We start from the raw sequence: 24,749 nt of genomic DNA, 5'->3' as shown, positions 1-24,749 counted from the left end.
AGGCCCAAGCTTAAGAGATTTCTTCGCATTATACTTCATAATTCTAACAGGGTAAAAAGTGTCAAAGCTCTGAAAGAAATGCATGAAAAAATGTTCAGGAAAATTATCACAGGAGTTGCTATTGATAGTGAGCCAATCAGTGTTAAGCATGTAGGACATAAAGTTTTCATTGTTTTTTAGGCTAAAACAACGAGTAATCTTAGAAGTCGTTTCTTGATGTTTGTTGCTACAGTCAGTGGGCGTTAGCTTAATTTCCAGAGCCTGATGGTCAGATAAAGGCACTGAAGTAACGTTAACATCCTCGCAAGGGCGGTCCTAGACATATATTTTGGGGGGGGGGGTCACCGGGGGGCCTGGGGGCCAGTAAAGGAGGGGGGTACGGGGGTTCCCCCCCGGAAAAAAATTTGGAAATAACGTGCTAAAATGAGTGGTTTTTAAGCTATTTTGAGGACCTAGTTTAATGTGTTCAAGCTTCCCAGTTTATTTAAAGGTCAAAGAAATGTCTAAAAATAAACTTGTATAATGTCATGTTTTTGTATTATTGAGACTTGTGGTTTTAATATCAAAGGAATACCGCAACATTACAACACATTCAAGCATTATAATGATTTACGAAAACACCCTTCCAACTGGTGCTGATGTGCATACTAAACAGAAAATGTCCAAAATCAGACCAAGATTTCAAAAAAGAGAACTTATTTTATCTAAGAAGTGTTTAAGAACTTGCACCAAACACGACTGCATTATACCTGCCCAGTAAGCAACAGTTAACCTATAAAGTACACTACCCAACTAACGTTGCGTCGGCGTCCCGTCACTGCTACCGCCTGAAGAATTGGTTCTCAGTATTCTCATTTTTTTATACGCCAGTGCCAGTGGCATTTTACAAGGGGTCAACGTGAGAATAAAGTTTTTGTGCAACGTTTTTGTGGTTGGGTCGGGAATTAAATCCGTCCCTTCCGCATCTAAGTCTGAGACACTACCATTTTGTTGTTGTTTTGTGGCTAGCAACATGCCTATTGGGTTGTGTTCTTAAATATGATGTCAGGTGCTCTAAATATGAATACTATTTAATATTGTAAGTTTTGAAATTTGCTACGGTAATCATTGAATTACATTACTGTAATTACAAATTCCTAACGCTGAACTCAGATAAATTAATATTCAACTACCTTTCAAACTTTGACTATTGATACAACTTCTTTTCTTTATCCAATACCCAATTCAAGTTTTCAATCATCTGAGTTAAAATGAATTACAGTACAACATTAAATGCCGAAAAATTAAATAAGAAGAAGAATGCAGCCGAACGTCGAACGCCCGCATCGAACACTGCCGTTGCCATATATAGCTGGAAGCGTCCGTTGTCTGCCGATCTTCCCTACTTTTCATAACGTACAAAAGCATAGTCAGACTTGAACGATCCCAAGTTTTAGGTTAGACTTTGTAATTAGTCCTTTCGTTCGCTACAAGTGTAAAGACTACAACGAATTTAAATTTGGTAAAACCATTTGCAATAAAAATTATTAATGTTTCCCTGGTATAATAGTTTATGTATATAAAAAATATTTTGGGGGGGGTCATGACCCCCCTGACCCCCCCCCTGGGACCGCCCTTGCATCCTCGATACTACTACGAATTTTCCACGTTTACTCTTACTGAAATCAACGTAGCTCTGTTGTTTTTGCACGGATTTCTTTAAACTTGGTGTTGTTGTACTACTTGTTAGTTTTTCTAACCATAAATAGTTTGTAACATGCCCTAAACAAGCGCAATATTTCCGATATTTCATTTTAAAGGGTTTTTAAATTTTATTTTTTTCAATAAATGTTGATTAGCGCCTAAAGTATATAGTACAGTAAAAATATGTTTTGACCAAAAAAAATTAGCACAACCGGGGAATTTGGTACAGATGTTGGGTGTACCTTCCTTTTGAACATACTAAAAGTCCCCTAAAATTGAAGCTGTGCTACGGCCGCCATATTGGAAAATGGCGGCATATTTCTGTATTTTTCGCTATAGTGACTTTATTATTAGAGATACAGGAAAAAGCTAAATATACAAAATGTAGGTCATCTAAAAATACACATTTTTTGTATTTACCATCTTTCTCTAAACCCAACGGTTTTTGAGTTACTTGTTATTAAGTATATTTAGTTTTTTTCTATTTATAAAAAATAGGCGAAACACATGGAAACTGACCGTTACTTTCAAGGATTATGATAATTTATCCTACTGTATTTAGTTAAATAGTGTGATAATATAAAATCTAAAAATTTAAGCTTATTTTATGAGTAAAACAACTCCGCCATAGCAAACCTGCAGACTCAGCAAATTTCCATTTGATTGGATGTTTTATAAAAAAATGTATATATAAATAAAATTAGGTTCAACAGGTACCTAGGTTTGCTGCTACAGGAAGGTTATTATAGTGTTTTTTTTTTAAATATCAATACCTTACTATAAAATAACTAATTTTCCAAGTTTGATCAAAATATATCTATAAACAAGCAAACTGCAACAGTTAACTAATTCATAAGAATAGCATGGGAGTTTTAAATTTACAATATACAAATTTGAATATACAAATTTTGGTTGTGTTTACTAAAAAGATGGCGATTATTCGTCACTATTAGAATATTAACCAAATGGGTTTTCAAAAGGAGATGGAGCCTGTTATTTAAGTAATATTAATTCGTACCAAGCACCGAAAATATTGTATGCAGTAAGGTAATCTACCATATTTTTTGTAAAGTACGCAATAGTCATATTAATATTCTATCTTATTTTTTATCCATTTAATAGTTAACATTTTAGTATTTTGATGGCACCACCACACTAACTAACTATACTTGACATCCCATTGTAAATTTGGAAGGGTGTTTTTCGTGTCTAGTTCATGTTGGTGACTAATTAAGCATGGTATAGTTAGTTTTATTTATAAAAAATCGGTGAAACCCATCGCAATCGACGGTTACTTTCAAGGTTTACGACAATTATTCATCCCACTTAGTTGATATCAGAGTGATAGTGGTAGTGCCATCAAAATATTAAAATGTTACTTTATTAAATGGGTACAAATGAGTATAAAATATTAATATGACTATTGCGTAGTTTACAAAATATGGTTGATTTCCTCACTCCATACAATATTTCCGATACTTGGTACGAGTTAATATTACAGTACTTAAATTACTTGCTTCATCTCCTTTTGAAAACCCCTTTGGTTAGTATTCGAATGGTGACGAATAATCGCCATATTTTTAGTAAACACAACCAAAATTTGTATATTTAAATTTGTAAATTGTAAATCTTAAGCTACCATGCTATTATTATGAATTAGTTAACTGTTGCAGTTTGTTTGTTTATAGATTTATTATGATCAAACTTGGAAAATTAATTATTTTATACTAAGTTATTGATATTTTACTAAAAAAAAACACACTATAATAACCTACCTGTAGCAGCAAACCTAGGTACCTGTTGAATCTGATTTTATTTAAATACAATTAATAAAACATCCAATCAAAAGGAAATTTGCTGAGTCTGCAGGTTGCTGTGGCAGAGTTGTTTTACTCATAAAATAAGCTTAAATTTTAATGTATTTTTTAGTATCACACTATTTAACTAAATGGGATAAATTATCATAATCCTTGAAAGTAACGGCCAATTTCCATGTGTTTTACCTATTTTTGATAAATATAAAAAAAACTAAATATACTTAATAACAAATAACTCAAAAACCGTTGGGTTTAGAGAAAGATGGTAAATACAAAAAATGTGTATCTTTAAATGATCTACATTTTGTATATTTAGCTTTTTCCTGTATCTGTAATAATAAAGTCACTATAGCGAAAAATACAGATATATGCTGCCATTTTCCAATATGGCGGCCGTAGCACAGCTTCAATTTTAGGGGACTTTTAGTATGTTCAAAAGGAAGGTACACCCAACATCTGTACCAAATTCCCCGGTTGTGCTAATTTTTTTTAGGTTTATGGAAATTTTCTCTTATTTTTACTGCACTAATAAGAGATAGAAGAAAGGTTGTAATAACCTTTTTAAAAGACAATATATTTAGGCGTAGATAGACGCTTAATTCACCTTTCTATCATTAACCGTTTGTGAGTTAGACGCGGAAACGTTAACCGATGACCCGCGCAACTTCCGCCCCTCCCCCCCGAGTTGTGACCACCGTAGAAATGCGACATCATCGATGTTTTTCATCTACTAGATGTCCCCAACAATAATCAAAAGTCAAATTTTGTCAGACTTTCAGTGTATACTCAACCCGTTTAGCGCCTGGACTATAAACATTGGTCCGGGATATTATTCCTTGCCGATTATTTTCTCATCTCTCATCTCCACGCAATGCCTTTCTTTCTGTCACAAAGCTTTAATGCCAACCAGCTGTTTTTGTTTACAATCACATCTTGCAAAAAAATATTGAATTCTGTCTGTCTGTCTGTAGTCTGTAGTCGTAGTCGTAGTCCAAACAAATGATGAACGATGAACTAACCTATAAATTAAATCCTAAATGTTCTTGGCTGAGAGAAAGTGTAAAGTAGATAAATTAAATCCTTGTTTTAAATATTCTGTTCTCAACCAAGACATAAATTCTTCAAACTAAAACTGTGGCATCAAGATGATGCAGCAATACATGAAAGAGCTTGAGCAGGTAAGACTTAGTAAAAACCCAAATAGGTCTAACTTAGTCGAGTCGACTTTCCTAAAGAAAAGTATCAGCATTTTAGTTAATATTTTAACTATATGGATCGAAAGAAATTAAGAATTCTGATTATCTTTTAGCTAAGCCAAAAAATTCTGTCACAACTCATACGCACAACAAGATCACCTAACTAAGCTAGCCTAGTATCTTGACACAAACTTCAAACGTGTATGTTGGCCATTGTAGGTTTTGTAAATTAAACCATTGTACAGTCATTGCACAACATCTATGGATAGGATAACTTGGGTGTTAGATCTGTCAACAGTCCCAGTATCTTGTATAATTGGTGGTGTTGCTAGCCTAACTTAGTTGTTGCGAGGGGTACACTTCCATATCTGTTGGCACTAAAAACCGAATGAGTAATATTGATTATTCAATTGTTTGATTCAATATATCGTTTGGTTAGTTAGGTTAGGTTAACCTTACCTTACTAACCAAACGATATATCGAATAATGGATATATCGATCGATATTTCCATTCGGTTGTTTGTGCCAACAGATATGGAAGTGTACCCGTTGCAAGAGGCAAGTAAGTTAAGTTAGGTATGAAGACCCCTGGTAGGCCTATATTGCAATCTCTCAAAACTTTGTGGGTTTTGACTGCTTTCCATTTACAGTTTTTATGGTCCCCCAATGTAAAATACCACATAGGCCTATTCTTAGGCAATATATAAAATGTATAACTCATTAGTTTATTACATTAATAAGAGAATACGAGATATCATCCAAACCTGCAAAAGGCAGATCAAGAGGATAAGAGCTTTAAATTTATACCCAATATGCCAATACAAATAAATATTTAGCTGTCGATTTGCTGCACACAAAAATCCAACAAATTCTTTTAATCATATAGATAGCCTAATCAGTCTTCCAAACACAAAATTATCTCAGCCTAAGTTTTAATCTAGGCAGTTGGAATGGTAAGTGTCAGAGTAACAGCAGTAATTATCCTGTAATCACTATGATAACCTTATAATTAATTACCTAGCCCATATTGTCTTTGTAATAGGCCTACTACACTTGATTAAAAACTTTAATCCCACATGTAAATTTCTAGGAGCCTTTTGACCCCGAGGAGTTTGTTGAACGTCTGGCATGGAGAACTGTTGACAGCAACAGAGAAGAAGGAAATAGCACATTTGATCCTGTGCTAATGCATGAAACTTTTTCTCAAGCGATCAAGTAAGTTAGGCCTAACTTATACAAAAAGCCTTACCATGAACAGAACTTTCCTGTTAAAAAGGGAACATTGAATATTCATAATTATTCATGATTTTTTATCTATATATCAGTATTTTTCTTTGTTTTCCTATACAATACATATTCCTTCTGTTTCAGTGTCTTCAAACATTAATTTACAATTAATTACGATAAATTTAAATTTCGATTGAGTAAAACTTACTGATCTTGTTTAGGCAAAAATAATAGTCCCAGTGCGGCGCAGCCTGCAGCGTCGAAAAAACCCGATTTCCGAAGATTGTCTCTCAAATTTCGGTCTAACGAATAGCAAATAACGTGCGGTGATGTCCTGCTTTACGACGAGCGTCGACGTAGTTCGTTAAAACACCCACAGATAGCAGCACTGCTTTGAACGTAGCCGGTGCCATTGTATTGCCAATTGGAGGGAGAAAGACAGGACAAGTTGATTTTTAAGCTTGTCAGATAGGGATTTTACAAGGAAATTTACGACCTACCTACACCACAACAAAAAGCAAGTGACACACTTCATGCTAACATGCTATAGGTCCACCTTCAACCGACGCTAGAGCAAAAACTAAGATATATGAAAGGCATTACCGAGCGTTCCCGATCGGGTAAGGACGCACCCTACGTGTTAAGGGGATGAGTGTTGTTGGCAGAAGAAAAGAGATGGGGAGTTTCACTGAGGACCGGTAAAACCAAGGCAGGATATCAGGGGTACTACTGTATTTGACCTGTTTTGGTGTTTTGAAGAGCGTTAGTTGCATCAGATATTATTCTGCCAACAGAATAGGTTGACATAAACGAAAGACCAAATCCAAATTATTGAATTATCTTTACATACAGGTATTTTAAATAGTTTAAATACTGGTAAAGGGATATTTATTGCTGTGAAGTCAATCTTAATAAAATTTAAAATTCTAGTAACTATGTGAAAATATAAGGCCTAGCCTATTTTTTTGTCATCAAAACTATATTTTATTTGTCTAAAACAGAATACAAAGGGGGGGGGACCATGAGTCAGCCTCTGCGACCGTAGCTTATTCTTTCCTACTCTAGGGGTAAAAAGACCTACTTTAGCCTTGCATTGCAAACTTCATAATAATAAAACTTCAAAATCAACAGTTGTATTTGCTTAGTATGACAAAATGATTTTTAGGGATCTACAACTGCTTTTAGAAAGGCAGCAGAAGAAATGTGAAAAATTGGAACAAGCTTGTAGAGATGAAGAGGTAAAACATTGGCAAGATATCTCTAAGCTGCAGGAAAAAAATAAGGTAGGCAAAAATATACAGCACTGTAATGTTTCCTCCTTCATTGATTTGGAACTGAAATGTTCTAACATGTATATAAGTTCTTTGGTAGCTACTTAGTTTTTGTGTGTTGAAATAACTGCAATAGAACTCAAACCTTGCCAAATATCCTCATTGCTTAAAGAAGGCATTTAAAAAACCTAAAACTACAATACCGTAATTAAATCGGTATTGAAAAAGATAAATGTCATGAATGTGACTTAATCCTGAACATTTCTTGCGATTGTGTGCAAGTTGTGGACATCATCATCGTCACAAATGCGATTGCTGCAAAATCTTCGAATCCTCTTTGGTCATGTTTTAATGATCATTGTCTCCCGTAGTCACAGAAACATCATCATCATTCATTTTTATCGAGGTACAATCTCTAGCATCTTCAGCAGTCTTTTAGACATCATCATCGTCTCCTGCAGTCACAAAATATCACTATCAACCTCCGTGATTACAGAAAATTATATATTTTTTATAGCAAAATCAGACACATTCTGTGATTGCAACAGTAAAAGCTTGTGTAGTTTCTAATTATTTGTTATAAATTATCCTGACCATTGCAAATTAATTATGTATCGTCCAAATTGATTCAAATGATTGGAGTTTTACTGTACTGTTCTCCAACCACCATTGCTTTTGTTATTTTTTAGTCTTTAAATTAATCAGTTGCCATAGGCTTACTGCACTAAGCTCTGTGTCTATCTTGACATAGATTGTAATTTTGGTTTTTTGGTAATTTATTTCTAGTAAGGAAATTGTTTTATAAAAAAAAGTGGTTTATTTTACTATTTTATTTCTTTTGGTTTACTTGTAAAATTAATGTTTCATTTTACTGTAGTGTGATCAATGAAACATCAATGAAACCCAAACTGAATAGCAAAATCCACTTAAACTCGGGAACAAGTTTTAAATGTTGCTTTGAGTTTTCTGAAAATGCTAGGGTTTTTAATAGAGATTCTTACTGAATTTATTTTGTGGTAAACAAAATCTGTCAATATGAGTAGGTAACTGAAAAACAAGTGTGAAAATACTGTATCAATTCAATAATATTATGAATGTTACAACTGGCAAGTTGATTACACTTTAAGCGGCCTGTCTAACATTAATTGTATATTTATTTCTCAACTTAGCCTATAAGTTAAAGGGTGAATTTTCAATCAAAAAGACTTTGAAAATTCATATTTCAATATCTTAAAAAAATACTTGATGGATTTAGTGCTGTTTAAAGGAAACACATCAAGTTTTTTTTTTATCTTGAACTAAAGATGCCCTAACATTGGTAATCGTACATGTATCCAATCGTTAGCCCTCCCAAACTGCAGCATCGCAGGAATAACTTGGTCAGTGGCAGTACAAATTCTTGCTTAGACAAAATAACGATCAACGTTGTCGTCATGTTTACTTCAAACTTGGAGAATATCTCTAATTTCTCGTTAAAGAAAATTCCAACACTAACTTATTTATTCCTCCAAACACTAAGGTGTAATGTTGAATGTTGGTGTAGGCGACAGTCAGTTTGTTCCAAGAGCTGGATGAACGGATCAACTTTGTGGCTACCAAGGTGATCCACCTGGGAGATCAGCTAGAGAGTGTCAACACACCAAGATCCAGAGCTGTGCAGGCCCAGAAGCTTATGAACCACTTTGCTGAGTTCCTTACACCGGGTCCTGTTATGTCTGAGTTTGCCCAGGTACGGTTTTCAAAATATTTTGAGTATGTTGATTTTTTAGCCCTCATGTATGTCAGCCTCAGCTTGACAATGAAATTAAAGCCCTTCATTCTCTCAGTAGATCTAAAAAAATATCAATTCCAACATCTTCACGTTTTTTATTTGTGGCTGCATACAGGTTAGGGTTTTATAACATGTGTAGACCCTATTTCAGTTAACCATTTTTTTTTTATTACATTAGGTTCAGACTTTTTTATACATAGTAAGTTATGAATCATTTGAATGTAATGTTTGTAAATGTTTCCAGATTGATGAAGCCGCAGATGTAATACAAAAACTACACCTTATAGCTCAGGAGTTACCAGTTGGAAAGTAAGACACACTCAGTTAGTTCCTAGATTGTTAGATTTAAAGTAACAACACTCAGTAAATATAAAAATATGTCTCATAAAACATATTAATGCATAAACGTTTGCTCTTTTCCTCGTTTTTTCTGTCTGAATTGTCAACACTGAAATTTTGTATTTTTTGTTAGTTCTAACATAGTGCTTTGCTTTTATTGGACTTGATAGTGGCCATACAGAGAGAGCACCAAACTGAAATAAAGCGACGATCCTTAGTTTAAAGCTTTCGGACTGAACTGACTCATTAACCAGCCAATAATAATTGAAACTTATTTAATTAAATTATCTTCATTATTCTTTTGTTTGTTATCTTTAATCTTAATTTTATTGTATATAAAAATATAAAGCGATTCTCAAAATTACTAATCCTGTGGCATTGTAAAATGTTTAAGGAACAGTAAAGATTCTCATTCTTAAGTTCACAGTTTTGTTGTGTACTATATGAAATACAAAGAGTCGATCTCATAGACTTGTACTGAAGCCGATAAATACATTGTTACTGTGAGCGATGCCAAAGCACTAAAAGAGTTCATCGTTCTATGTCATCTGACAAAACATTGTAAAAAGAATAAAATAAACCATTACAAAAATAAAAAAAATATAACAAACCAAACCATGTGTTAATAAAAAACACTAACATACTTCTATGTTATAAGTATCCAATAGTCAATAGTTATACTCTAACAGTACAAATAGTGTGGGATAAATGAAGTGAAATAATGGAATAGTACTTCAGTAAATAAAATCAAGACAATCTTTTGTAACACAGGTTTGAAGAAGCAAAGAAAAAAATAGCAGTTAAGTATGATGAGATCGAAAGAGCATTGATAGAAGAGTTTGTCGAAGCCCATCGCAAGTATGATGTGGGAAGAATGAGAGAGATTGCCTCTATCCTATCAAACTTCAAGGGGTACACTCAGTGCATTGACGCTTTTATAGAGCAAAGCCAATCGGTAAGGCTGTAGTCTAATTTTACCTATTGTCTCTACCTCAACACTATTGTCATGCACATTTCTGACTGAGGTACCGCAGTGTAATTTCTCATTTGTAATTTGTAATTCTATATTTTAATAAATTTGTTATTTGATATAATTTTAGAAATTTCTAGTACAGCACCTACAAGGGGAATAAAAATGTGTGTTCAAAATGTTTTAAATAAAAAAATTGTTTTTCAATGTGACTGTACAGTGTACAAACATTTTTTTAAATTCAACTTAACAGAAGTATTCATAGTCATGAGACACTGTTTAGGACATTGAGTAATGTACTCATTTACCTGTACTAACCAGTAATTAAATTACTTAAAACAGTTTTCCAAAACATATTGCACTTGCAGTATGAGTTTGCATAGTTGAAATTGTTTTTCCAGTAAATTCTTTGAATTGCAAGCGTGTTTTTAACAACACACTTGAAGCATTACTATGTTTATTGATGTTTAGTGATACAGTTGAGTCCCGCAAACTCAGCGTAATGTGGACTGGAAGGGTGCAGAGTTTGTAAAATTCCGGGTTTATTGGGAACTAGGGTTAAAAATGAGAACAATAAAATGTTTAAGCTTATTTTTTGCCTCTTTTATTTATATTTATATTACAAGTTAGTATTAAGTCATCAGATATAGTACAACAAATCCTTGGTACGAGCTGCGAATGGTTTGACTTGAGCTGGCTTGAGTCCATGTTTAACTCGGACTCAAAAAATCACAAATTTTCTGAGCCAGGTGATGGCCGAGTTATCCAGACTGCCGGGTTATCGAGTGCCGAGTTTGCGGGACTCTACTGTAATTTTATCTGAGATTTTTTTTACTCTTGTCCCCCCCCCCTTTCAAAGTTATAGAGTTTGTATTTTTACCAATTGTGTCAAGATGTATATTTCCAGAATACATTCGGAGGTAAAGATGTGTTCAGTGACGTCATTCCAATGTGTGAGAAAAACTTTACTCTGATGAAAGAGGTGTTTAACAACCCTGAGCAAGTTATGGGTAAATTTGTCCTCAACATCTACCACTTTAAGCTACAGGTTAGTAAAATGATCATAAATAGTCATGAGTAGTAGTATGAGTGATAAATAATCATATGTTCATAGTAGAGTCCTGATAGCCGTTGAGGCTTTGGAACAATTTAGTTGCCTCTGATCCTTTATTCAAGGTTTGTGGTGGCGTGGCAATGTCACATTGGTCCCTGAATTTTGTATACCCAGCACATTCAGATGGGCAAGTGGGCCAGTCCGAGCCTAAACCAGCATGATTGCACTAAGAGAACGGGGTTTCATGGGGTAAAAGTTAGGTTTTCACAATTTCACCCTCAAAATATGATATTTTTTAATGCCTACTGAAACCATTTAGTAGGGCTTAAAATGAAATAATTTAGTAGAAGTTTTGTTGTAACCTAAATGGTTACGGGTGACATTTAAAAACCTGTAAGCTACCTACATTTTAAATTCTCATGTTATTCGTATGGCAAATAAGTTAACTGTTGTAGCTTGCTTTTTTATAGATATGTTTTGATAACATTTGGATAATTTGTTTATTCATATTGAACAAAAAGACCTTTTCTCTCCCCTGTAGCAACAAACCTAAGTACTTGTTAAATCTAATGTTATGTAAATAGGGAATGAATCTGAAATGTTTAAGGAACCTTCCTGTAAATATCCAAGGGGGTATTTTACCCGTAGATCTTGTGGGCATAAAAATTCTGCATGTATTCAACATTGAACTGCATATTCAATTGAATTAAGTCCTTCATATGTTTGTTACTTAAAATAATTCCAATAGCTACTGTACGCATGAAAAACTACTTTTCACTATCAGTTGTTTTCATTTCATGTTTTACCCATTATATTTTTGTATCTCGCTCATCTTAAATATATTCAAATCAAAACCTTTATTAGGCCTAATTTTTTAATAACATTCGTTCTGGTACAATAGATTTTGTCAAATTGTAATAATCACTAAAAATAACTCAAAATATGACTAGACCTAATTTATTACCTTTATCAACAAAGGTGTCGTAGCCATTATCTTTATTAATGGATATATTGTTATAATTTTAACATCATTACTGTTTTTTTTGTTTTTTCAGAAATTTGTTGTCAGCAAACTTTCAGACAAATCTGATACAGATAAATATCTGAAAAACCTTATGGATTTATACAGTAGGTAAGTTTGCACACAAAGTATTTTTTTTTAGGAATTTTTTATAGTTTTAGAAATTTTTTCCCATTTTTTATTTTTCTGTGGACTTTGTATAAGTTTGACATGTTTGGTATGACAGTCTCACAATATGGTTGCAGACTGACAATTATTTCCATCATTGAGCAGGATATTTTCAAAATGGCACCGCAAGTGCAGTAGATAATCTAGTTTTCGCCACAGTTGGTATTAATTGGCCACTAAGTTTTGAAGATTGATATTTCTTTAAAACTTTGGATATCAAAGGTTTTGAAGAATAAAGAATGAGAATCGGCTCATCCCTACTTACCATTATGCTGTTAATGGCAAACCAAACAGTCCTGTACACCAGCTGCCATAGAATTTAGTTGTGTGGGCTGATTTGTACCTACTGATAAACACCCTGTTCTCATTATAGAACAACCCAGCTGTCAAGGGAACTGTCTCGTTTCAACATGGGAACAGACGACTCTTACCTCAGTACACTTACCAGGAATATCTTCCAGAAGTATTTTGACTCGTACATCAGGTTAGTATACAGCCCCATGTTAGCTGAGTCTGGCCAAGTCAGATAGTGTTTGACAAAGCAAGTGGTTGGATGATCATACAAATTTAAAATAAACTGTATCAGCAATCTCAATCTGACACATAGGTCTACTTTCTCCCATTAGCTTGTCAACAACCTTTATCATGGGTAAGCGACGAGAGTAACTAACTATGATATTTAAAAGGTAAAAATCACAAAAGTTGCATTAACTTTTGAACCTTAATTTTTACAGAAATGAGGGGTTGAACTATTTTATTTAGAATTATAAGGGCAATAACAGAACATTTTTGACCAGAGTCGATTTTTTTTATCGTGTCTACTTGCTTGCATGACATATAACAGGTGAAATGGGAGGTTTTTGGACAATTGCACACAGTTCTAGACGTTAAAAATGGATTTATAAAGTCACCAAACACCTCTTAGAAGATATGGCTTCGTAGTCTACAGTAGGCCTATGTTTTGACTTTTGAAATTCATGAATGCAAGTTCGTCATAGTTTGATTTTTTTTTAAATGTCTACTTGCTCATGACAAACAACAAGTTTATGGACAATTGGGCAAGGATTTAGGTGTAAAATATAGCTTTAGACAGTCACCAAATGGCTTTGAAAATTTTAAATTTTCCTGCGGGGAGGACCCTCCTCCTTAATTAGGGGTGCTCTAGCCCCCCGGTAGCTCCCTCCTTGATAAGGTCCTAGAAACGCCACTGTGGGGGCCTCTTCTTTTTTGCAGCTAACTTTTTAGGTATTTAATTTTCCAAGGTTTTTAATAACTGTTCAATTATGTCTAGGAGCCAACACATCAAAATTTTTAGCTAATTGATTTTTTTAATATTTTTAGTGTAGGCCTAATTAGTTTATCTTTTTTCAGCATTGAGACAAAAAGCTTAAAGGAAAAGTGTATGACAATATTAAATAAGTATTATGAAATCAAAGGACATCAGAAAAAACAGCTTCAAGTTGGAGGGTAAGTTGTACCACTTGTTTTATTATTTTTTATTTTTATACCACACCAACAAACCTAAAACCTTTTGCGCCCCTAGGCCTGAAGAGAGGCCATAATCAGATTTCTAAGTAATTTTAGTTTAAATTTACACATTACATTTTCCTCATGAAGACTTATTACTTGATGCTTAAAGACCATGGTTTCTGATTTTTAAATCGGTTATGACGTATGAATTAGTATTATTATAAAGAAAAACATGAATGCGGTTTTAAAACCCTAAAAATTAAATACTGTGATAATTTTTCAGTTTTTAGCATTACTAGTGCTGCTGTAATACTAGATTTGTCGTTCTGTTGTTCCTAATGTTATTGGCATCAAAAATGGTATTGTCCTTGCTATTGTTGGCAGAAGCAGCAGCATAGTGTCTGTGCTCGTCGTTGATCTAGTGTTCAGGCACTGGTATCACAATGAATCCTCCCTTATCTATGTGAAACATAGGATGACTAACAGCCTCCAGGAAAAGATCCTGATGTGTGTGTGTGTTTATCTGTGTAGCCTTGTAGAAAGATTCTGAGCCTTGTAGGCCGGGATTTGAGGTTCTTGGTCCTAGGTCTAGCCTTAAGTAATGTGAAAAAAATCCCGGACTCATGGCTAGCGCCCTAGTACAAAAGAAATATGTGTGGCCTTCCCTAGTAGTATTTTTAATTAAATACTTGCATTATTGTAACTCTTTGTTCAATATTATTTTTAAAATGTCTTTATTTCAGTTTCCAAGACCTCAGACGAGATCTACAAGCAGTTATTGGGACTAGAGCCAATATCAACATTGCCCAGATAGAGGATTATGGAGGAGAAACATTTCTGTCGGAAGAAGTGGCAATAGCTCTCTTACAAGAAGCAAAATTGGCCTTTCAACGATGTCAAGTTGTAAGTTTTTCAACATTTTTTTACATTGAAACAGTGGAAACACTTTAAACTTGAATAAAATTGTGAGCAACAAACAGTCAAATACATAATGTTACACATTTAAAGAATAGATGTAATGTAATTTTAAGTTGTGTCTCCAATAGTACGCTTATAACTGCATGTTACAATATTCCCCATCCTTATGTTACGGTATGTATAAATTTATCTTGTGGAGTTTAGGGAAAAAGGTTTTAATATGACAAAAAAAGTAAGAGTTGTATATCCCTATCAGCAAAACACTAGAAAGTGCTATTTTTTTCAAACATATAATAATACTTTTACCTAGTATTTTTATAGTAATATTTCACAATTTATTATCGTAAAAAAAATCCTCTTTTCCCAAATGTATCTACAGACACTATTACAATAATAATAATGGGAATCGTAACCACTTTGTTGTTCCTAAATTGAGATCGTCTGAATTTATTACAACCAAACATCTCTACAAACATAACTTACTCATAAACTGCCTGTATTTTTTCAAACAAAATTTTCATAAATACACAAAAAATTGAGTTGTTATTTATTATAGAACATGACATATTGGTACTTAATACAAGGATTTTTTTAGAGAATAGTAGGCAGGAAATGAGTTCACTCTGGCGCACGCAAGAAACTCTATGTAGCTGGCCACAATTGAACCATAAAACATCTCTCTTTCCATCACACAAAAGGCCTTGTTATCAGACGCACAGCTACACAGCATATTATAAGCTATCGCAACATACATAGCATGTATGCAGGGGTGCATGGGAATATGTGGAGTATGGTATTGAGTTATGACTGTGTGTGTTGCAGCTATCACAGCCCACAGAGCTGACAGACAACGCTGTACGAGTGATGGAGGTGTTGTTGGATCAGTTGGTCACAGAACATGTAGAGTATGGTATTGAGTTGTGTCTGACTAGTGACTGTGTGTGTTGCAGCTATCACAGCCCACAGAGCTGACAGACAACGCTGTACGAGTGATGGAGGTGTTGTTGGATCAGTTGGTCACAGAACATGTAGAGTATGGTATTGAGTTGTGTCTGACTAGTGACTGTGTGTGTTGCAGCTATCACAGCCCACAGAGCTGACAGACAACGCTGTACGAGTGATGGAGGTGTTGTTGGATCAGTTGGTCACAGAACATGTAGAGTATGGTATTGAGTTGTGTCTGACTAGTGACTGTGTGTGTTGCAGCTATCACAGCCCACAGAGCTGACAGACAACGCTGTACGAGTGATGGAGGTGTTGTTGGATCAGTTGGTCACAGAACATGTAGAGTATGGTATTGAGTTGTGTCTGACTAGTGACTGTGTGTGTTGCAGCTATCACAGCCCACAGAGCTGACAGACAACGCTGTACGAGTGATGGAGGTTTTGTTGGATCAGTTGGTCACAGGACATGTAGAGTATGGTATTGAGTTGTGTCTGACTAGTGACTGTGTGTGGTGCAGCTATCACAGCCCACGGAGCTGACAGACAACGCTGTTCGAGTGATGGAGGTGTTGTTGGATCAGTTGGTCACAGAACATGTAGAGTATGGTATTGAGTTGGGTCTGACTAGTGACTGTGTGTGTTGCAGCTATCACAGCCCACAGAGCTGACAGACAACGCTGTACGAGTGATGGAGGTGTTGTTGGATCAGTTGATCACAGAACATGTAGAGTATGGTATTGAGTTGTGTCTGACTAGTGACTGTGTGTGTTGCAGCTATCACAGCCCACAGAGCTGACAGACAACGCTGTACGAGTGATGGAGGTGTTGTTGGATCAGTTGGTCACAGAACATGTAGAGTATGGTATTGAGTTGGGTCTACAAGCAGTTCCCATCCCTGAGACCAAGACTCAGCAACCGCAGGTCTACTTTTTTAACATTGTGTCACAGGCCAACGCCATCATACACCTGGTTGAGAAGCAGTTTAATGACAGTCTTATACCGATCGTGATGTAAGTCTAACAATCACTTCTATAGTTCGGCTGCTTAGAAAGAGACCTCCTCCAGCATTGGTTTAGCATTAGCGCGCAGGTCGTTTTCTAAGCGGCCGAACTATAGATGGTACCTTTACTGGAAGTATTACTTGTAACTAGAAAAATTAATCTGTTATCATATGTGGGTTTTATTTATTTGGTTAAGTATTGTTTAATTCCTAAACACTTTTTGTAGATCTAAAAATATTAGGGTAAATCCATAATATTTTGTCATTTCTGGGTCCAATAAACGAGACTGTCAACAAACTACATGAAAAATTGCCCCACTTATTTCCTGAAAATGAGATTCTAACATGTGATAGTGCAATAAATCAAACTTTAGGAAAACAATGTTAATGTAGTTGAGATAGTCATGCAAGGCAAAGATTTTGTGGCTATGGCTTAAACACTAGTAGAGTCAATAAACCAAAATATCCATTTATCATTTTCTATTTTAAATATTTTTAGCTTATAGCAGTTTTAATATGCATTTGGGTACCTATATAAATATTCGCTTGGACTTATGCTTGTGCGAGATCAGAAACATAGATACATGTATTCATTCAGTAGGTTATAACATAATAGCACTGATGGATTTGAAGATTGGCCTAACTGGATGGCAACAACAATAAATGGATAATAATAACAATAACTATTGATATATAAACACTGTTGATAAAGAAAAGAATTTCTAAAAGTGACCTCTAGGGTTTCCTTTATTAATTAACTCCTGTCTGAAACCAAAAATGTGTGGTTTTTTTTTAACCGACTTCCCCACTACCAATAGAAGGAGGAGGTTCTTAATTTGTCTGTGGCAATGTTTTTTTTATGAACGTTCACCAATTTCTCTGCAATTCTTTTACCGATCAGAGTGGTTCCACCACCAAAATAACCAGGTGAGTTTCCCTTTGGTATCATTTATAACATTATGTTTAAGTGTAGTGCTGAAAACCTCAAATATTCAACATTTGTTTTGTTTATAATATTTGTGCGGAGAAGGCAATAAACAGTTGTTCCCACAGCTGTTAGTTGAAACCATTTAAATGAGGCTATTACAGACATTTCTTCATGAAACAGTTGCTTCATATTGATTAATAAACTATTTCTTGCCATAGAGCCTAAATAAATTACTTTGCAAAAAGACATTTCGTTTTAGTTACTATAAAAAAAGGCATTTTAACATTTGAACTGATTTGTGTATAATTCCATTTTGAGTATTGAATTGTCTGACTTAAAAACATAGCCAATAGCTGTATGATATTGACAAATAAAGGTGAATTGTGAAAACCAAAGCATTTGTAAAAGGGGCCCAAATATAAATTAAAAGCAATAACTCTTTACACGACTTAAGTATAGTGTGAGAGTGCATAATCGACTTAAAAGTATTAAATAATTTAATTAATAAACATGTCTCTGCTGATATGGAATGTTTATTAACATTCTCCACCCATTTACTATATCATGTCAATACTATTATTCCTGCTTGGGAAAGGCTTAGAGGAAGCTGATCTGCAATTTCGACTACATCTTGAGCAAACAAAACCACCTGCCCCTTACACCACTTCTGGGCGAACCAATTTTTCATCTTAGTTATCTTCATAAAGGTACTATACGTGATAACAACCTTTGTTCTACTTCTGGGAGATTTGTTAGTGCTGGTGGCTGAGCAATAACTTTCATATTGTTTCAAAAGGCTTGAGACAGTACTTTATTTTTTTTTATGTAGAAGAACACCGATTGCAGGAACCGATGATGTCTGGCATTTCGATGTCTCTAAGAAAGACATTTTGTTTTTCATTAGGCCTAATGTTACAACTCTTTGTTTTTAAGGAAAATAATCGAATGCACCAGATCTTTGTGCATCATGTCGTTTCTTTGCCAGTCTTTCTGTTCTTACGAAATGATTTCCATTTCTGGATTGTTCATGTTGATAATTTCATTTCTCCAATTATTTCAGAGTATTGCTCTAGAGATTCTTGTTCCAATCGCTGACGTTTCACGCTCATCCTGTGACCTCTTTTTTCAAGTGTTTCATTGTTTAGTCTTTTCCGTATTTAAGTATTAAAGACCTAAGCGGCGCTCTCTGTCCTCTATTGATTCATTATCTAGATCGAAATATTAAAATACCCACCTTTTAAGTTTAAATACATAAAAATTAAATATTATTTTGTCTCTTGCATATACAAGCATGTCTAGTCTATAAAGTTCATTGTGATAACAATTTTACATGAAAAAAAACTTAACCTTTTTGTTTCAGATCAACACCAAAACATCTTGAATGTTTCCAGATGAAGAAAAGAATTTTGGATCCGATAGAAATGAAGCTGGATACTGGACTTGATAGGTAGATTTGTTGTAGAATATTCTCTGATCAACTATTTACTCTGTATTGAAAATCACAATATACAAGGAATGTTTAGGAATTAAGGAACGTTTTTGACAGAGGCGGCTCCAGGAATATTTTTTTTGCCCTGACAAGGATCAAGAAGTAGATAGTTTGATCTGTGGGCAAGAGGTTCGAGGGGCTTCCCCGCTAAATGGGGAAAATTCAAAAATACAAATGCAAATTAATGAGTTTTAATCCTTTCCCATTATTTACATATAATTAAATTTGTGTATTTCTTTATCATTTTGAAATATCTACCAAAGTTTTGGGTAGGCCCAGGCCTGCCCTCTGGAGTCACCTCTGGTTTTTGAATAAGATAAAACGTTTGTACAAGAAATGTCTTTTACTACATATAATTTCAAGAACAACTAAACTACTATTTTTCCACAAAGCCACCAGACAAGAGGCAATTATCAAAGCTGTGGACAAACTTTTAAATTTCTATGTCATAGAATTCCGCCACCCACGAACCCAGCTACCCAGTGACATACGATTGGTGCTTGTCATAATTAAAGAGCTGTGCTACTAACCAAGTCTTCATTTTGGTGCTCAAAACAAACGGACTTTGGGGTAGATGGTTGAGGTAAAATCTCCTATTTGAACAATTGAAGGAGATTGTGTGTTCGATGTGACATATGAGGTCAAACACCAATTCAAATATTGAAATATTCAAATATTGAGCATTGTCATGCACAAGGTTGGATGTAAACTTTAGTTCACTCTTATGAAACTGAATGCATCATTTCCAGACATACCTTGTTACATTCATTTATCATAGGAAAAACCATATTTCGGACAGCACCCAACAACTGGCGAGATTTTCAGTTGCAGCTCACTGTTTAAACTTTAATATTGCGACTATGACACTTCTATGATTTTGCTGAGGGATGAGATCAAGCTGGACTACTGGAGGTTCTGAATTATTGAAGGTAGAATTATTGAGGTTCTACTGTACTGCCTATTGATGGTTAATTATATTGGGAATAATGTTAATTTTAATGTTAATTATATTCCAGATCGATAAATGCAGTGGTTGGATGGGTCAAAATATATCTCCAAGCTGAACAAAAGAAAACAGATTTTCGCCCAGAAACTGACGTTGATACCTTAGCTTCACCGGTAATAAAATTGTATTCAGCATCCAAACCAGACTAATTCTCCTATATAACCTTCATTTTTGTTAAATCTGTGTAGTTTAAAGATATCATTCATACGTTTTTTTTTAAACTATGTACACTACCTCCAAGTATTGTGTGACTACACAGTATAGGGATCAATGCTATCAGGATATTTCTCTAACCACAGTAGCCAAGACAGGGGTTGCAGCAAGGAAGAACAACAAAAATAGGAAAAATGAAGTTATTTCTGCATAACATATTTTTAAAGTTGTGTATAAGAACATTTTACAAAAGTCTTAATTTTAAAAACATGAATATAATATTAATAAGTGTAATACAATCTTGATTGTATTAGATACTTGGAGGTTTTGCTAGAATTTCCTCTTGTAATGGTGTAGAACACATTTTGTTGTTCACTGCAGCTCTCTGTTATATGAATCATACTTCTCTTCTAAAATCTATTTTATTTTTTAAATTGGCACCTTTTGTTTTTTTCTATAAATTCCTTTTAGTGGCGTGCCTGGGATTTAGCCTGGGGAGGGGTTAGGCAGAAGGCTAGGGCTTTTTCTGGGAAACGTGTTCAATATTGCTGATCTAAAAGTGCTAAATATACTAAGTATTTATTTTGGAAATTTAATATTAATAGTATATTTCCTCACTTGGGCCTAATGTGACTATTTTTCACCCGAGCTCATGTTTTACTATCGAGGTGAAGCCGACGTCAAGAAATGAGCGAGGGTTGAAAAGACACTTTTTGCCCGTGTGATGAACTATATTTTTTGTCATATTGCACCATTATTTCAACTATGTTACTAAACTGAAATGGTTTTCATTTAAAGATTACCTCTCTAGCTTGTTTTCAATTTAATTTTCTAATGGAAACAAGCAGTTGTTGTAGTAAGTGATAATCGTTTCATCTTTTGCCATTGTGTTAGTGTGCATTATACTATCGATATGTCAAACTATTTACAATAAGGCAACAATTAACTACAATCAATACGTACTTTCGATACATGTAATTGTTTACAATCAAAATTTACAACTGAGTTGACAACAGCTGATTTTTACTCCCTAGAGAGTAAAAATGCTACTTTAGACCCGCAATGCATGCATTAAATACAGTTGTTTTTGCTGCAGTATGATGATCCCGTCTCACCCGCCCTCCGCATAGGTACCCCCTGATTCCTTTAATGCTTTTATTTTCACCAATAAAACAATTTTCAGAATTTTTCCATAAATAGTTTTGATAAGCACTCTCCTTCAATTCAATCCCAACCTTGTTCTAGGATAATTAATTTGGTTTTATTGGAAATACTTTTATCTTGTCAAGATTCATTCATCATGGCATTTGAAATCAAAATCATCATACTAACACATCAATCTAAATAACATAATTTATTCTGCACGTTATAACCAAATCAACTACATAAAACCAAACTAACATTAGTTATTTAGTAGGTAGGTAGTTTTAATTAGTTAGTTAGATAAATAGTAGTTAGTATTTAATGAACATAAACTAACTAGTTGTTGTTTGATGATGCTCTTTTCAGGCTTGTTCCGTAGTAGTGCAGTACATGAATACAACAATCGCTCATATCCGAGATAGTATGGATGGCAAAAACATTGAATTTGTCATGTGTGAACTAGGATGTCGATTCCACAGAGTCATTTATGATCACCTTCTGCAATTCACTTACAACTCAGCAGGTAAATTACATAGAAGTGTTGACGAATAGGCCTTCTGCAAGTATATTTCTCATCTTCATCCTATTATAAAATCCTCTTTGCTTGTTTTGGCAAGTATCTTAAGTAAGAACAAGAATATTTATCGTCATTGACAAAGTAGTGACATAAGAATAGGCATTGTCATGTTACAATAAAATTTAGGCTTATTACTGTCATTATAAATCTATTTTGTTTTCAAACTTCAATTTCTATTTCGTGGTCCATGAGTTCTTTAATGGTATAAAATGCATTTGCTATGAGCCAATTACAAATTTTAGGTTTTCATAATGCTAAAGGACTGTAACACTGAATTTTGTTCTTAGTTTAGGCTAAGTTTTACAGTGCACTCTTTACTTTACCAAAATATATTTGGCTCCTGTCTTCGTAATTTAATGATTGATCACCCTTACCGATTATACATGTCATTTGTAATGATGCTTCTTTGTGTCAACAGGAGCAATGTGTGCCATATGTGATGTCAATGAGTTTATGCATGTCATTTGTAATGATGCTTCTTTGTGTCAACAGGAGCAATGTGTGCCATATGTGATGTCAATGAGTACAGGAAGTGTGTCAAAGAGCTGAGGTCTCCGCTTGTTACCAATCTGTTTGACACTCTCCATGGGCTTTGTAACTTGCTGCTCGTCAAACCTGAGAACCTCAAACAAGTCTGCACTGGCGACACTTTGGTGGGTAGACCAGGATTAATTATTTCTTTTAATGAAACTCCGTTTAGAAGACAGCCCCAATTTAAATACAGTGAAATTTGGATCTAGATAATCCATCAGTCTGGATATATCAGCAAAGCTGTGGAGAACTTGTAATAAACACACAAGCACATGTGAAATTCAATAAACTCCCCAAGCTAGGCCTAGGCTGTAAAGTCTCAAGGATTAATCTTCATTATTTATGTTTCTGCTTATCTCAGTAGTGGCCCTTGATTTGCTGAATACGTTCCATGCAAAGGCCTAAGGCCTGTGTAGACAGGCAAATGCAAAGTTAAATACCCCCGCCGCAGCAAACCTGCAGACTAAGCGAATTTCCATTTGACTGATTGGATTTACACTGAAATGTCTACTTAAAAATATAACATTTATTCTTGATTTAAATAGAATTAGTTTAACAAGTACTTAGGTTTGCTGCATCAGGGAGGGTAAAACTGTTTTTTTTTTTTGTAAAATGTGAATAGTTAGTAAGAAATAAAAACATTTTCCAAATTTGATCAAAATATGTTCACAAACAAGCAAACTACAACAGTTTACTTATTCTCCATAAAAATAACATGGGAATTTTAAATTTACAATTTTTTTGAATTTTCTCCGTAACCATTAGGCGCATAATAACGCTTCAATATACTAAATTATTTGTTTTTTTAAGCTCTACAAAATGGTTTGGAAAGAAATTGCTAAATTTTATGTTTTTTGGGTCAAAAATGGGAAAAACCTATTTTTACCCCATAAAACCCCCCGTAAACCCCCGTTCCCATGGTCCGATCATGCTGGATCGCGAACTCGTTCGAATAAACGTACGTTTACACGTTTGTACCAAATTTCATCAAAATCGGATCATTTTTGCTCGAGTTATCGTGCTGACGGACACATATATATATATATATATATATATATAAATATATATATATATATATATGAATTTGAACGGATGGTGTTTTTGGCCTCTAGGGACTTCAAAACGAAAAAAAAAATCGGTCCCGCGTCCGGGTCTTACCATGAGTACTACGGTAATAGCTTATTCCCTATATGGGAAATTCGCTAAAAGAGGCTGCCAACCTCTTAAATCACAGTAATGGCTGACAGTAGCAATAATTAATAAATGTAATTACACAAACAGTACAAATCCAGTCAGCTATGTGTGCTCTTGTGGTTTAAAGCAAAATTAGATAAAATTTTGTGTATTGGGGAGAAGATGCTAAGTATTATAATGTAATAATATTAATATTATTCTTCAATTCCTAGGTTATTTTTTTTTTGCTAATCATTAGTTGGTGAAGCTGATAATTCTTTTGTCAATTTAGGTTGGCCTGGATAGATCCATTCTTCTGAATTTCATTCAGTTGCGAAGTGACTACAAGACTCAGAAACTGGCAACATCTCTGAAAGGGCTCGCTGCTTAGATTTTTATAATCTATATTTATATATGTATATAAAAACCATTGTGTATAAACAATGTACTGTTATTTCTGTTTATATTTAAGCTATTATCTTTGTTTAAAGAGTATTATATTTTTATCTTAGGGTAGAAACTGTAAAAACTTAATCATTTTTTCAAACCATTAAAAGAAATAGTCTTTATATCTTGGATGTTTATTATTTTATATTTAGATCATTCGGATAAAATTTGACAGCATGAAATGGAAAGCATTATATCTATCTATATATTAATAAGCAAGCATGTTTCTTTAAAACCTTTTTCCTCAACTCGTATGCATCACAGGGAAAATCTAAGCATACCGTTGGAAAGATATTTTCCTGAAGAAGTGCAGAATCCATTTAAAAATTAAAATAGGCTCAAATTTAAGCACAAAAATGGAATTGAAATTTTAAAAAATTAACATGGGTTTATGGGTTGTCATGCTGGAGACGAAATATAAACAGATAAAATCAAAACAAATGGAAGAAACTC

The 24,749-nt window shown here is 34.2% G+C and overlaps 1 protein-coding gene across 1 annotated transcript; it reads left to right on the top strand.

Moving 5' to 3' along the window:
• The first annotated feature begins 4,489 nt into the window (after positions 1-4,489).
• Positions 4,490-24,418, top strand: LOC128987849 (exocyst complex component 5). Its single transcript, XM_054408901.1, has 17 exons — positions 4,490-4,678; positions 5,787-5,911; positions 7,089-7,206; positions 8,738-8,923; positions 9,210-9,274; positions 10,076-10,259; positions 11,182-11,322; positions 12,384-12,460; positions 12,891-13,001; positions 13,889-13,984; positions 14,731-14,890; positions 16,624-16,859; positions 19,138-19,224; positions 20,283-20,385; positions 21,935-22,091; positions 22,638-22,798; positions 24,142-24,418. The coding sequence occupies exons 1-17, from the start codon at positions 4,646-4,648 to the stop codon at positions 24,238-24,240; spliced, it is 2,139 nt and encodes a 712-aa protein (XP_054264876.1). The 5' UTR covers positions 4,490-4,645; the 3' UTR covers positions 24,241-24,418.
• The last annotated feature ends 331 nt before the right edge of the window (positions 24,419-24,749 follow it).

This window comes from Macrosteles quadrilineatus, unplaced genomic scaffold, assembly GCF_028750875.1.
Source record: "Macrosteles quadrilineatus isolate MER2022 unplaced genomic scaffold, UCM_ALF_1.0 Scaffold_1__1_contigs__length_201487025, whole genome shotgun sequence".
Classification (NCBI taxonomy): domain Eukaryota; kingdom Metazoa; phylum Arthropoda; class Insecta; order Hemiptera; family Cicadellidae; genus Macrosteles; species Macrosteles quadrilineatus.
This window is presented reverse-complemented; position numbering and strand designations above follow the sequence as displayed.

Excerpts from the sequence above, each read along its gene's own strand:
- LOC128987849 (XM_054408901.1), top strand. The coding sequence starts at position 4,646 with ATGATGCAGCAATACATGAAAGAGCTTGAGCAG. Across the intron at positions 5,912-7,088 it reads ACTTTTTCTCAAGCGATCAA|GGATCTACAACTGCTTTTAG; the intron begins GTAAGTTAGGCC and ends AATGATTTTTAG. Across the intron at positions 10,260-11,181 it reads TTATAGAGCAAAGCCAATCG|AATACATTCGGAGGTAAAGA; the intron begins GTAAGGCTGTAG and ends GTATATTTCCAG.